The sequence below is a fragment of the Alligator mississippiensis genome, chromosome 4 (genome assembly GCF_030867095.1).
Source record: "Alligator mississippiensis isolate rAllMis1 chromosome 4, rAllMis1, whole genome shotgun sequence".
In the NCBI taxonomy this organism is placed as follows: Eukaryota; Metazoa; Chordata; order Crocodylia; family Alligatoridae; genus Alligator; species Alligator mississippiensis.
The window spans coordinates 226,210,503-226,226,249 of record NC_081827.1 but is presented as its reverse complement, the minus strand read 5'-3'; the positions used below and the strand labels follow the sequence as shown (position 1 = coordinate 226,226,249).

Here is a 15,747-nt window from a genome sequence, read left to right as displayed (position 1 = left end):
GGAAGAAGAATTAGGTATCAATGAAAGGCAAAATGTCATTCTTTAATGTGCACCCTGAATATTTGCACTATGTATTTTTACAGCATATTCTGTACTTGCCTTTTATCCTGAACATCGATGAAAATGCTGAGAGTGCTGAGAGCAGAATACTTAATAGTGAAGGCAGGGGGAAAGCAAGGGATAGTGCCTAAAAGAAAAATCTAAAGCATTGAATAAAATGTGTAGAATAGGAAAGGAGTAAGCCTAGGTCTGTATCAGAACCCTCAGGACTGGAAATCTCTCTGACTTTGGGCACAGAGGTGGACTTGATAACTTCCTTTTGCTGCTTTAGCTTTTCCATATTTTTTGACTGGCTGTAGAAAGCTTTGTTTCTAGAGAAGTCAAAACAAACATTTGTCTATTCTGTTTAGCTGCAGTTTTTGCCAGGCCTCATAACTTTTGACTACAGATGGTGTTTAACTCCCATAAATATCTTCCCCTTTTTCAAAAGAGATGAATGTAGGAGATTAAATGTCAGCCTTTTAAGATCCAGCTTTTCAAATGTGTTCACTAACACAAGGATTTGATCAGACATCTAGAAAGATACCAGAATCAGTAAGGGAGTGGAAGAGGGGATCTCTCAATTATGCAGACATTTTCCAAGTAGTTTCTGGGTGTGTATCAGATTTTTACACTGCAGGCAATGAAGGACTACAGTAATCACTAAGAGTAATAATAATAGTAATAATAAAAAGAGTAATAATAATTCAGAATAATTTTGCTCTTCGGATTTTTTTTTTTTTTTTTGCACTCCAAGAAGCCTAAAATGATGGATTCTGGCTTCATTCACCAAGTCATGCTTTATTAGCATTAGGGGACTTGTTGCCATATGTTACAGCTGACAGAAATCTGTAGGTGCTTCAAGAGACCCTGGAAATGAAGATGATACGCTGGATACTGAAGAGTTTTCCTTTAGTGGCACAATTGGGATAATTGTGATTTTTGTAATTGTGATTTTTGTAGTAATTTTGATTTTTACCATTAAAATGTTGCTTGTCCTTTCACTCCTGGGAACTGACATCAGAGAATGACATAAAAGATTGCTCCATGACTACAAACAACTTCTAGCATTATATTGCAGCTTTTCCCCACTTTTTTGACAAACATGCATTCTCAAGGGAAAAAAATAGCTGTATCTTACCTCTCTATTCAGGTTCAATTGAGGGCTTTAAAAGGAAGGTCTATAGTTGTATTGATTTCCTTTTTGTCACAGTGAGCTATGCATTACATTTTATTCCTATTCATTACAGATCCCTAGCCCTAGGTAGCATATTATGAACGATTTATCTGTAGTTACCATCTGCATTATAGAGTCAACCCAAGTGGTTGGCCCTTGGGTCTCCCAACTTCCATTATTTTCAGAGTCTATACCTTAAAACTTAAGGTTAAGGTTGGCTAAATAATTACCGACTTTAAAGAGAACCTGTGTCTTCTGTTTTTAGCAAAGCTGGAACTGGTTTTGGGTTACTGTGAGCTTGATGCATGTTTTTACATCCAAATCCAGATAAAACTCACTAGGTTTGACTGTTTTGTTTTATATTTTAAGTTCCTTGTATCCCAAAACACATGAGCTACAAAGTCATGCAATTTGAAAGCAAAGAAAAGATTTGCCTACGTTCCTGAAATCTAAAACTGCCCAGATCGAACTAGTTTTCCTAAGAATCATTTTGGTTAGCCCTCCATAGCTCAGCACTCATTTGACACTCATCTGTCATGTAAGCTCCTGTTTCTTTCTCTTCTGGTAGCATAAACAAATGCAGTGATGGGATTTTTGCAGGAACAAAGTGTGCTGTTTTCATTTTCTTGCTTGGTGAATTCCCAAGTCAGTTAAGGAAGTTTTCCACGATGCTGAGATGGCTTACTTATTCAGTTTCATAGAACTTGATTGGAAAAAGATTTTGCTTTTATATCCTTTTGGAAGGTATGTGGCAGTCCTGCAAAACCTGACTTTTTCCTTGCAAAGACTTTTTTTTCCTTTCCTATGAGGGCTGGCTTACCAGTCACTTGCACGTGGCATCGGGAAGCTCTTGGAATTTTCAGACAGAATGAACTGCAGACTGGTATATTCTGAAGGCTTTGTATCCATTTCCTGTTAAATAGAAACCAATTTCCTACTAATTCTCCAGAGATGGAGAAAGGTGTTGAAACTCAAGGAAAAGGCTTGGTGAAATAGAATTAAGGTAGTCCTAAGCTGTTGTCATCATCTTTTATTTACAGTAGTACCTGGGGACCACAGTCTGGACTGGAACCTCATTGTATTAGATGCTGTCACCTTGGGAGGAAAAACCTGCAGCATCCTTATAGGCTTGGCAGTGCTATGCTGGCTAGCACTATGGAAAAAAGAGACTTGGGGGTCATCATCGACCACAAGATGAACATGAGCCTTCAATACAATGCTGCAACTAGTAAAGTGAGCAAAATGCTGGCTTGCATCCATAGATGCTTCTCGAGCAAATCCCAGGACGTCATTCTCCCATTGTACTTGGCCTTGGTGAGGCCGCAGCTGGAGTGAGTACTGCGTCCAGTTTTGGGCCCCACAATTCAAAAAGGATGTGGAGAAGCTTGAGAGAGTCCAGAGAAGAGCCACGCGCATGATCAGAGGTCAGGAAAACAGACCTTACGACAACAGGCTGAGAGCCATGGGACTCTTTAGCTTGGAAAAGCGCAGGCTCAGGGGTGATCTGGTGGCCACCTATAAGTTTATCAGGGGTGACCACCAGTATCTGGGGGAACGTTTGTTCACCAGAGAGCCCCAAGAGATGACGACCAGGTTGAACGGTCATAAACTACTACAAGACAGTTTCAGGCTGGACATAAGGAAGAATTTCTTTACTGTCCGAGCCCTCAAAGTCTGGAATAGCCTGCCACCAGAGGTGGTTCAGGCACCTACACTGAACACCTTCAAGAGAAAATTGGATGCTCATTTTGCTGGGATCCTATGAACCCAGCTGACTTCCTGCCCTTCGGGCGGGGGGCTGGACTAGATGATCTTCCGAGGTCCCTTCCAGCCCTAATGTCTATGAAATCTATGAAATACAACAAATAAATTTGAGGATCTTGAATAGTAACAGTAAACTAGTCACAATTTGATCAGTGTGTTTTTTATTCCTGAAATATACAGAGGGTGATGGAAAAAAAGGCTACCAAAATCAGCGTGACCCTTTTTCTCTGCACACATCAGCTGTGCAGACAGGTGAAATCTAAAAATAGCTACAAAAATCAGTATGATCATTTCTTTCTATGTGCAACAGCTGTACAGACAGGGGTAATAGAAAAATATTAAAAAATCAGTGTGAACCTTTTTAATGTAGTGACTGTATAGATAGGAGAAATCAAATATATGGTCTCCAAAAACAAGCCTAGCGAGTTATATTTTACCATAATACCTTTACAGTTCTTAAAGGAAAATGTAGCATTTGGTGGCATGAGAGCACAGGTATAGCCAATGTTTGCAATTTTACTGTAAAACTTGTGAGATATATGATTTTAAGAAAAATATTAGGTCTTATAGTCATGTTGTTTTACAAGAAAAAAATCCCCTTGAACATAACACTCAAACAGTCAGAAATCAGAATGCAAATACAAAGTATTATTTTTCAAAATTTCCTTTTCTGTAAGGTGGTCTTTTTACTTTTAAGCCATTTTCATCAGAGTTGGCTTGAAAATTACCATATTTACTTGATTAGAAGACTACTTTTTTCCCCTGTATTTAACATCGTATGGGGGAAGCCCCTCACCTTACAATCGAGCATGAAGAAGTAGGGGGACAGGTAGCTCATGTGTCTCCAGCTTCAACCAGGGTTGGGGCTGGAGCTGGAACTGGAGCTTGGTGCCACTGCTGCTGCCTGCCCCACTTCCCCCACTGCCTCTACATGCCTTGCCATACCTCTCCTGTGTCACCCATTCCCCTGGGAGACTATCTCCCCTCCGCCCCCCTCTCTCTTCCTCTGCCACATTCCTCCTTACCTTTGCTCCACACTGGCAGGCTTCAACCTGGCCGTGTAGCGACAGAGCCAGCACCCTGCAGCTGCTGCTATGGGGCCAGTCTGAAACAACAGTGCTGGCTCCATAGGCCTGGGCCAGAGCCATGCTCCATTTAGCAGGCATGAAACTGGTGGCACAGAGCAAAGGTGGGGAATAACTGAGGGGCAGATGGGAACAGAGACTTCGGGTGTGGGGCAGGGGGAGAGGAAGGGGGGACAGGGACCTGAGGCTGCCTGTTGCAGAAGTGGCATGGAGGAGGGAGGAGAAGGGAACAGGGGAAGGGGGAATCGGGGCATCCTGAGGCTGTGCCGGGGGGGGGGGGGGGGATAGTGGGGAGTAAGTGGGGGGGGAGGGGAGACGCGCACAATGGAGGGTAAGTGGAGGGGGCAGGCATTGGGGGGCAAGCTGTCTGCTTCTCTTACTGCATGCTCCACCACCTACAAACTGCCTGCCCCTACCACCTGCTCCCCCTGCCTGCCCTACCACATGCCCCCCTCCATACCTTCTCCACTATCTGTCCCCCACTACCTTTCTCATTACTGCCCACCTCATCACCTCTCCCCCAACCACCTACAGTAGTGGAAGGGAAAGCGGGGGACGGACAAATTTAAGATTATCTTCCAATAATTCGATTTCATACATGGAAAATGTTAATACATTTTTTGTGTGTAGGTCTAATTATTGGGGAATTGGCTTACATTCAGGGTCATCAAACAGATAGGGTAGTTCAATATAACTTGACTTGTGTGCTATTACTAGTGCTTATTCAGCACTATCATAATGATTAAAGGTAAGAAAATGCCCAGGTATAACTATTAGCTGTATTTAGCTATTAGCTGAATTGATCTGGATCATTTGGCTGCTGAGAATAGCTGTAAAAGATAAGAACTAAACCAATTGTCAGACTTATTTGGTCTTCTTTTGAGCTAACAGAGATTAATTTCTTGTTAAAAATTAATTCAGTGACATATTGCCATCTCCACTTGCTAAAATGGAACTGAAAATGAAAAATAATATTAACTGTGATATCTTGGCTAGGGGAATAGTTAGGGCTTAGAAACACTTTGTTGGGTTTCTTGGTCTTTTGGTTTTCGTTGGACAATTTTCATACTGATTTCTGTTCCTTAAGAAAGAACTTTAATTAATATTTAATTTACTAGTTTTATGACAACATTACTGAAGAAGTAAAAAATACAAAGGGAAGAAAGGAACAAAAATACATATGTTGTAGGCTAAACAGATTATATATGGCTTTTGTTGGGCTAGCTGTATGATTATTGTTTTGAAAGGTACCAGCCAGTGTTAGATAACCCAGAAGCTTGTTTGCAGTTGCATTCAAGTTGTGGTTTGAGAAAGACAACCACAACTTTTAAAATTAAAGTGCTAAGTATACTAATACCAAGATCTGAATTTCTTTTTCTCTATGAATGTTTTCCACCTATCAAACAAGAACTATGTTCTAATTTGTAAAAGCTGTAATGCCAAGTGTGAAGTCACTTGCGTGTGTTTTGAAGCTTTCTGTTTTACCTACCCAACTAGTTGGGTTTCACCCCTGAATTCCGTTTTTCTCCAAGGGAGCTTCTTACTGTATAAGGAATGTAAACAGTTTTCAATCTCTTAATAGCACATTAGTAATATCAAGAAAAGTACTTTGGTATCCCCTAACAGTGTAAAGGACTGATTTTAATGAAGACAGTGTAATGGAGGACAAAAGATATGTACAGAAGTGGGCCAGGAATACACTAGTAGTAGAAATGCGTCAGTTCTGAACTGCTCAAACACCCAGGCCTTCTATTCTGTGCATTGCATACAAGGAATGTGGAGCCAGCCCCTGGGAAGATACTTTCTCTGCTGTAACAGCCTCTCAGTTTTAAACTGTACAAATAGATTACACTGATTTTGCCTCATTTTCAACAGTAGTAGTCTGCTCTGTGTGCAGTGATTAAGAGCTAAGGGGACATAAGGTATTAACGGCACAGAATGTATTGTAGGAAGCAGGACTTGAGCAACTTTTGTTGTAAGTACTGCATATAGGAATACAGAACATACACATATAACCATGTGATCACCTGACTTCCCTATTGCATACGCAGTCAGGAGCAGCATGAGTAGCACAGAGAAGGGTTGCTGCAGTATGGATGGAGCAAACAACCCACCTTCCACACGAGAATACACAGTGTGCACAAGAAATACGCTACTATCTGAGTCCTGCTGCCAGAGTAGAATGCAAGAGTGAATGCGCCAAATGTAGTCAATCTGCCTGTCAGATGAACTTAAGCTTTGATGTGGTACACATGTCTAATATGCTAACATAAACCTTTCTAAAACCATCTGCCAGTCCTTGGGGTCAAAAGTTTCTCCCATCTTCTCTGTCTGCAAGCTGGCATGCAGTTCTCACTCCAAGGGACTGTCACTGCAAGTCTGACCCATATCTAGCTGTGCTGTATTTTTCTTTCATGACTTCTGGATGTTTTTTATTTAAAATGGCTGCTAAATACTTTATTGATGCTGAGCAGGTCTTGCTAGCTCTTCTTTATCTCCCTAAGATGGCAGAAAGTACCCCTTATCTTCACAGGGTGCTCTCCCACCTTGCTGCTGGAGACTGATTTTTACTTTCCGGGTTTGAGTCTGCTTTCACTTATGCTAGTATAAATCAGGTATAGCTATTTTGGAGAGGAGGCAAAATGGCTCAGGGATAGCCTGGAGCAAATTGGTTGGTTTTCCCCTGTGGGATGGATGGAGGAAGTATGCTCCTTATAACCTGCAGTCCCTCCAGCACCATTGACACTAGCATTGCATTGATGTAATGAACACAAAAGCTGCTTACAGACCCCCCCCCCCTTCCCCAACTGCACATTACCGGAAGAAGCAGCATGTTAGCTTGACTTGGCTCTGCAGCATCTGTATAGATTGGGAACTTCAGCAGGGCTTTTTGGTGCTTTTATCTAATAGCTGTTTCAATCAACTATTAGATAGAAGTGCCGAAAAAGCCCCACTAAAGCATCTGATCTATACAGATGTTGGGTGAGCCAGTTCCAGCTAATGTGCTGCCTCTTTTGGGCATTCATTGGGCTTGGTGCAGGAACATGTGGAATTTAAAGTAAAGCGCCTTTTTTTTTAAATGTCTGTATGAACAAATAGACTTCACTGAGGTCAGTGGAGTTACACTAGCATAAATCTTGGCTGAGATCCCCCTCTTGGATCTTTTAAACTCTGGTCTGCAGTGGCAACATATGATAAACAATATTTCTAACATCATCCCTTAGACAACATCCTCTTTGCATTTGGGGAACTGAACTTGCTTTATACAGGATATTGGTCTGATTGGCAGATCTAGAGTCTCATGTCAATATAGGCAGTTCTCGGACTTACGACACAATTGGTTCCTGAAAACCATGTCTTAAGTCGAAACGTGGTAACTTGGAACCGATTTTCCCATAGGAAACAATGTTATAAATGGGGGATTGGTTCCTGAACCAAGGCCCGATACCCTATTTTCACCAAAAATAACCCAGGATTTTGTACTCCATCAATTATAGACAAGTAATATAGCTACACTAATGTATTTATATTGTAAATAGCAATCATATTGATTTGGAAGGACTTCTTTGAGGTGACTTTGCTGGACTTTTTGAAGGGTCTTGGTTGGACTTTTTGAAGGGTTCTTGGCTGGAGTCTTCTCAGGAGTCTTGGCTTCATGTTTTTCTGGAGTCTTGTCTGCTTTATTAAAGAAAGTGTCCAAGGAAGTTTGGACAGATGTTCTCCAGGGAGATGGGCAATGCAGCAAACTTGTTTGTTGGCATGGCATGGTGTTGGATCAAACGTTGTAAAGTCAAAACTAATGTCAGAATGTTGAAACGGTGTCAATTTATAAATGTTGTAAGTGTGAAATGTTGTAACTTAACACGTAAGTCAAGGACTGCCTGTACCAGTATGTTGCAGTAATTGACAGTCCTTTTCAAATGTTCTAATTACCTTTTCAATTCCTAAATTGACTCATATTTGATGGAAGAATGTATTTGTATTTATTGTACAACACTTGCTTATTTTTTATGACTAGTTTCTGAGACTTGCCTATGTCTAGAGTCTGGTGTCTCATGAAGAACTGAAATTTGTGTTTCAATAATGTGTGTCAAATGTGAGAAATGTAAAGATGTTCCTATTATTTGTTTCATGTAGTTACCATGACTTTTGGTTAGTTTTCCAGATTCATAGTATAATAAAAATAACTTGTCTTTCTGTTCTGGAGGAAGCTTTTCCCCCAGATTGTAGGACAATTTCAAAGTTTCATCTTTTTTAAAAGAACCTAATCCCAACTATTGTACCAGCAACAGAGGAAGTCAAATTCTGCCCTTATATATGTTCAGCCTAATAGAAATCTATCTGGCCATGTAAAATACTACAGGTAGAATAATGTGAAGCGGCGTAGAACAGGTGAAACAAATCGGAAATAGTTGTGAGCAGATATTTCTTTTCTTGTTATATCTCCATCAAAGATGCTGTCTGACATTAGGTGAGTGACATTGTACAGCATTTGGCTCACATTAGGTGTTAAAGAAGGGATGGCAGGTTCAAGAATGCGTGTGGATTGAATATGTGGTTTTGCTAGGCCTGAAGTAACGCGGCGGTGATTAACAGATCACTCTGATGATGACTTGTGATGTAGTGCTAAGGTTTGGAGAGATGCCGAGATATCAGGGCACAAAAAATAGCAGTAAACTAAAGCCTTCACTACTTCACTTGTTCCATAGATAGGTCTGCTTTCTTGTTGCCTCCATTCACCTCAGGAGATGTATAATAGATACTTAATAAGAGCAGCAATATTTGAGCCACAGGAGTTCTCATTTAGAAGACTGATTTTCCAGCCCTTGCTCAAGTGAACTTTCCTTCCATCTCTTTCTGAGAAGCCCCACTGAAGTCAATAGAATTTCTTACATTAAGATGTGATGGAAATAAGTCTCTTAACGTACTACTGTTGCATCAAAAAGTATCATATAATGTCAGATGAACTTCATTGCAATCTCCCGTGCAAGCAGCTGAGGAGAATGTGTTATATAAGCAACATATGATATAAGGCTTAAAATGTAAAGGTGAAGTTTCTGTGCTTCCTCACCCCGCCTTGCATGGAACGTTTATAGTCAGTTGATTGTAGATTGCACTGGAGTAGGAAATGATGGAGAAAAATTCTTTCTTCCATGCTTTTACTACCTAAAAAGTTGAGTTATGCAACTGTTAAAATTCTGTTCTTTTCTTTGCAGGTATAATACCTTGCCTAGCAGAAGAACACTAAAAAATTCAAGATTAGTGAGTAAAAAAGACGACGTTCATGTCTGCATCATGTGTTTACGTGCCATTATGAATTACCAGGTGCTTGTCTTTCTATTATTTTTATCAGCTAATTAACTTACTAGATAACTAATTTACTGGGGAGGGAGGAGAAGGTAGGTACACATTTTTAAGATATACAAGTTTTAAAAGCTGAATTCTTATTCAATTAGGCAGCACATTCTGCATGTTATTGTCATTGTTTATCAACCATATAGAATGTATTTGATTTTCGACACAGTTCTTTTTAACAATACTGACAAACTACGCCAAATTCTGTACTCAGTTACATGGTGTAGTTCCCATTAATGGGGCAAGATTCCTGTAACAGATCAGAATTTGACCCAATATGTAGACTTAAAATATGGGAAGTTTAATGGGGATTATATAGAAGAGGTAGAATCTTATGCAAATGGAAAATTGTGTGAAATGTTATATGAGCTTACAACAAAGCAATAATAAAATTGCAAAGGAAAAAGTAAGTTAGACTAACATTAATCTTCATTGCAGAATTTCCTCAGTATGATGTTGTGGTCATACAGCACATTCTAGTGGCTTCAGAGATTCAGGATTTTCATGAAAATAATGACCATTTACAGTTATGTGCTTCCAAAACAGAGCTTCTCATGAGCATCCTCTTTGTTTTGCCATGTACAGCCTGTTTCCAGCTCACATGGCTAAATTCTGTTTTTGATTATATTAATGTCAATGGGATTTACTGGAGTATTTGAAGTCAATGAAGTTATTCCAGATTTATATCCATCTAATAGAAATCCTCAGCTGGTATAAATTTGGTCTAGTGTCATACATCTCTAATAGGAAAGGTGTGGCTAATGATCTGTTTGTCATCATGTAGTGGTGTGTGTACATTAGAATGCAGATTCTGTATATTTGAATGGAAATATCGCTGTGAAGGGAAAATTACACAGATGGAAAACAAAGTTCAAAATAAGAGGGGAAAATAGAAGGAAAAAGAAAGGGAAGAGGGAATGGCAGTGATATAACAGAAAGTTTGGGAGGATCTGTGTTTGTTAGCTGACTCACAGCCAAACCAAGAGTATTTTTCACACTGCTGGGGGAAGAATAGTTGGTATGTATCATATTAAATGTGCTGACTGATACTGTAAATTTGACCAAGTTTTGTTTGACATAGTATGCTAAGGAAGACTGCCAGATCTGGTCATAGATTTATAATTTACTGGAATTTTTAAAATCATAATTGAAGTTTGAAAACTGAAACAGTTTCTCCTTCCCATTTCAGTATGGATTTAATATGGTCATGTCACATCCACACGCTGTTAATGAAATTGCACTGAGTCTGAACAACAAGAATCCCAGGTAAGGTACACTTGCTCTGGGGGATTTGAGAAGTAAATACGTACAGAATACACCGCATTTGTGATAGTTTTTGAAGACACTTTTACATGTGGGGATTTTTTTGCACCAGTAAAAACAAATGTAATTAAACCTTCAATATGTATGCACTAAAAAGGCATGTTGGAACTAGATGTGCTTATTATAGTAATCACTGATAAATTACCGCACTAAAATAATCTAGTAAAGCTGTAGCTGGTTTGTGCATAGTAGAGGTTAACAGTGTTGTGGGCTTTTAATCTAGGGTAGTTACAGCTAGGGGTGAAATGCTAACACTGTTGAAGTCAACGGGCGATATGACATTGAAATCAGCAGTTCCAGAATTTCATCTGAGGCTTCTGGAACTGAAAGACTGTAGACTGTTAGAATTGTGTGGATTATTTGTAAGTGAGCATCATTACTACTTCTTAAATGGAAAGGTTCTTAGATGATAAACTCTTTGGGCATTTGTACACATGCATGCGCCGCAGCAGCAGGCGCTTTGAAAAGCATCTGGTGCTGCAGCACAAGCAGTTGTATAAGCAGTGAAATGCACGTCAGTACTGAGAAAATGATGGTGGTATGGTTTTGAACTAAAACACATCAGAGGCGCTTCACTTCAAAAGTGCTCCACTGCCATTTTGTGCATGGTGATACACATTTTGCTATGTATACAACTGCACGCGGTGCAGTGCAGTTCACCTCAGCTCAGAAGCAGCAGATCTCTGATGCATTATGGGATGGAAATGTATGTATATAAATGCCCCTTAAGACAGTAGCTGTCCTTTATTCCATGTTTATAACATGCTTGACACAATAGGCATTCATTCTTAGTTGGGCCCTAAGCACTATAACCCACTCATCTTTATCATTGCATCCATTGCTTCTTCCCAAATATGCTCTTCCTATACCCAGTTACCATGAGTTGGATCCTCAGAAATTCCAGATTCTGCAGATTAATTGCCTGTCTATTGAAACCAAACTTGAAATATTATTTTAGTTTATAGAAGGTAAAACTGAATGAAATGAAATGACAGTACCTTGACCACAGCAGTGGGATTTTGTTGATGTTATGCTCCCTTTTTAGAATAAAAGGCTTTGAAATGTTTTTCTCATAGAAGCTGTGGCTCCCCTTCTCTTCTTTTAGTTAAATTTAGGGTATGAAATGCATATACTATGCAAGTGAGGCTCCATTGTGTTGAAGAAAAATCCAACCAATGATTTCTGTGAATGATATACTTTAATTTGACAAACCAATTTCTTTTAAAATGTCTACAAAAGTTTTGTCTCCTGGAATAGAAATTATGGGAGACTGATATTAACAGTTATATCATCAGATCTATATAATGGATATCAGAGTTTCCTTGAAATTTCAGAACCATGATTTGCAATTTGTTATTGGTAAACATTTAAATAAGAAAAAACTTCAAAGATGGAGACTTGAAGTACATGATCCTAAGAGGTTCATTTCTTTGATCTGAATATACTTGACATCTTTCTGCCTGCAGGATCAGGTTATTGAAGTAGTTAAAAATTAAAAATATTCTGAGCATAAATAAATGCATCCCACCTGTCAGTATCATCCCACCCATCTTGCAAATGAGGGAGAAGCTGATTCATCACATTTTGGTAATTGATTATTGTGTTTCCTTTCCTAACAGAACAAAAGCCCTCGTCTTAGAACTGTTAGCAGCTGTTTGTCTTGTCAGAGGAGGCCATGAAATCATTTTATCTGCCTTTGATAACTTTAAGGAGGTAGGTTATTCTGTTTCATCAGAATCCATGGTGCGTGCCCATAGCTCTTTTAGAGCACCCATCTCAGTTTCTGATTAAGAGGCTTTATGGTTTACCTTCATTTTCCCTAGTATGGAGAGCCTTTAATTTTTCCATAAACAGAGATACAGTAAAATTAACAGAGGCACGATTTTGGAATTAATCTCTGCCATTCTCCCTATGTTTGCAACCTTAACTTTGTAAGAACAAACAAACCCTAATTGCCAGCATAGTTTTTATAAACAGAGCTACGCAGGAATGCAATTAGTAAAATTTACACATGTCCTTGCATGATTGCACAAGGATATTAGGTAATTAGAGAGATAAGTGATATCATTTGTGCCTGTACATAAAATGTGGATAGAGAACTGCTTCTGAATAATAGTATTTTAAAATTGGTTTATTAAAATCAGGTGCTTCATTTACAGTTTGAAAAAGCATGGTCCTGTGGTGTAGGTACAGAACTGGGAACTGGAAAGTTTTAATTAAGCTCTTTCATTGTTTGTTCGTGGCCTTGGGCAGGTGACTTAACATCTGTTTGCACCTCTGTGGAAGGAAAGATAATATAGCTATAGTTTACGAGGCTGTTGCAGGTAATAGTTGAATAATATTTGCAAAGTGCTTTAAATATTCAGAGAGCTGAATAAGTCAAGTATGGCATTATTATTCTAATGTAAAATTCTGCATGGCTTACTGCAATTATATTATGACTTATATATACTACCATTATGGAAGCAATGAGACTCCTTTGGAAGTCATTGCTAATGGTTACAGACATATCAGGCATCTGGCATACTGCTTATCAAACTAGTTTGTAAACCTTATTCATTTCCTCTCTACAAGGAATTATATATATTGTGTCATAATTTAATTGTATACTATAAATTCTTTACATAGAATTTTTGGTTTTTGTTCAAATAATCCATCATCCATTTTTTTTCTTTTGAAGATATTTTCAAATACTTTTTAGCCAGACTTCTGTTTCTTCTGTTGTTTATTTACTCTTATCATAGTTCTTCTGTTGTAATGGAGCTGTCTGGATTGTGCAGTTGGGGATATAGTTCAAGGAGGTTATTTTGTTTTTTGGGAATTTTTTCTCTAAACACTATTCTTTTATTTGCCTGATTTGGATGTTTATTTCTTGCTTTGTGCTCTTCTTTTCTAGTTTTCTCCTGGGGAAAAATTGTCTTTCAGGGCTTGTGGTCTTGATTTATATAGTTTATCATATTACAAGTCTCTGAGTTATTGACATAAAAAGTATTCTATGACAGACTTACAGTAATATAGTCCAATTTTAAATACTGTAAGTTCAGTAATATTTGTGTGGCTTCTTTCACTATATGTTGTAGCCCTGTCACAGATTCACTGTTTTTTTTCATAAGACACAACATAAAAAGTGAGGACGGATTATTAAACTTGTCAAGCTAAACTTCTGCCGCTTCACCTTCTTGCTGTAAAATGGCTTGTACTAGTCTGAAACTCTCACTGCAATTATTTAATATAGAGAACAGGACTTCAGACCAAGAGCTGCTCTTGCATATAATAGGATGTTTCAATTTCAGGTTTACACAGAAACAAGTAAGGACAGTATTTGGCCCTTAGTCTTTGACTTTGCCAGGAAATTGTAGATTATCTGGAACAGTTTCCAAAAATCCATTTAAAAAATGGTTTCTAATAACATGGTTGCTCCACCTATGGATAGCGCAAACAACTGTGAGTTAATTTAGGGGTTCCATAACCTGGCTGTTAAACTATTCTTGTCCTTAACTGAAGCCATGCTCAGTATTGGTTCCTGTACACTGGCAATTTTCCTGTTTAGATAGGCCTTGATTTACTTAGAGTTACCTGTGGATATAGCTCAAGGGTTTATTTGTCGTCTGTAGAATAATTAAGTCAGTGTCACAGCTGAGAGCTGGTGTTTTGAAACAGTCAAGAAGGTGCAGTACAGTAGAAGTTGAAAAGTGAACCAAAGCTGAAGTACACCATACTGCTGAAGGGGAAAAGACCCCAGCCGTGAATCCTGTTCACTCAAAGGGAAATGAAAGTCAAACAGAAAAGTGTTATTTAGAATGGATGATGGAAAAGGGTGCGTCATTTTAGATATGTTGCTTGTTGTAGTTCAGAAAAGTATGTTTCATACAATTGCTTTAATTCGAGAGAATCCAAATTTGCGAAGGGGTGGGCCTACATTTTCGAATAGATGACATCATAGTAGCCAAATGCATTTGCCTCAATTTCACTTTTTCAAAAACACTACTATAAAAAGACAGAGAAATCCTTATTTGTATTGTAGGAAAGAACTGATGGTCCTAAAGGAGTGATCAGTATCTTTTTTTCCTATCTGTGTCCACTTCTGTCAGCTTCTGCTGTTTGTATTGTTAAGTTTTCATTCTCAGTAACTTTGACGAAGAGCTGGATGCTGAATGTAAGCAAGTACAGTTTAGTCTTTGAAATGTGTGGGCCCGTTTGCCAAGCTCTGTTCCATAGCCTAAGAACTACACTGTAGTAGCAGAGTAGCACTCGGTGTCATAGTCCTGCTGTGGTGGAGTTTTTCTTAGTGATGTCACCTTTGACTCATCCAAATTTTGGATCTTTCCTCTTCTCTTTGTGACATTTACATAAGTGAGGAACCAATTTTCAGGAAAAGTAGATCTAAGAGAAAGAGGGAAAAAGAGAGCCTAAATTAAGTTGTAAGGAGTCTTATCTGGACCTCTTTCTGGACAAGGTGGCTTTTTGCACCGTATTGTGTGTCCTTTCTCCACCACTAAGATTTCATAACAGTCCCAGTGTTACTGACCACAGCGTGTCAGAAGAAAAGCATGTTGTACTTTATTAACTTGGTGTATGCAGGTTTGTCAAGTTTATTTACGAGGGATTAAGTTGGGCAGGAAGTCCAGCAGACATTTTGATTTGGTTCCAGCAGCTCTCAAAGTGTAATCTAGTCTAATCCAGCCTCTAAAATATTGTTGGATAGAAGGATTACAAGTATATTGTGGTAATACTGGAAACAGCTTCTTGGTTTTGGGTGTACTTCATAGAATGAGCAGAATTTACTTTCACATTTTAAACAGAAAGCAGTTCCAGAGTGTACTTCACGGCCCACTCTGAGGAAGACCTCCTATTCACGTGTTGTTTGACTAAGTTATACATTTCAAATTTAACCAAAGACCCGGCAACACCTACTTCTCCTTTCGATTGTTTCCAGCCCTTAGCCTGTTTTGTTTGCCTTTGCCTCTTATTGCCACTGTCTCATACTGAAGGAAAATGTTTGAA

General features: G+C 38.8%; 1 protein-coding gene across 4 annotated transcripts in view; it reads left to right on the top strand.

The window, feature by feature from the left end:
* Positions 1-15,747, top strand: part of FMNL2 (formin like 2) — a 281,915-nt gene that overhangs the window by 209,938 nt on the left and 56,230 nt on the right. For all 4 annotated transcript variants that reach the window (XM_006260421.4, XM_006260422.4, XM_014599550.3 and 1 more), the window contains exons 7-9: positions 9,282-9,390; positions 10,610-10,686; positions 12,363-12,456. In XM_006260421.4, coding sequence (XP_006260483.1) covers positions 9,282-9,390; positions 10,610-10,686; positions 12,363-12,456 — 280 coding nt within the window. The remainder of the gene's footprint in view (positions 1-9,281; positions 9,391-10,609; positions 10,687-12,362; positions 12,457-15,747) is intronic.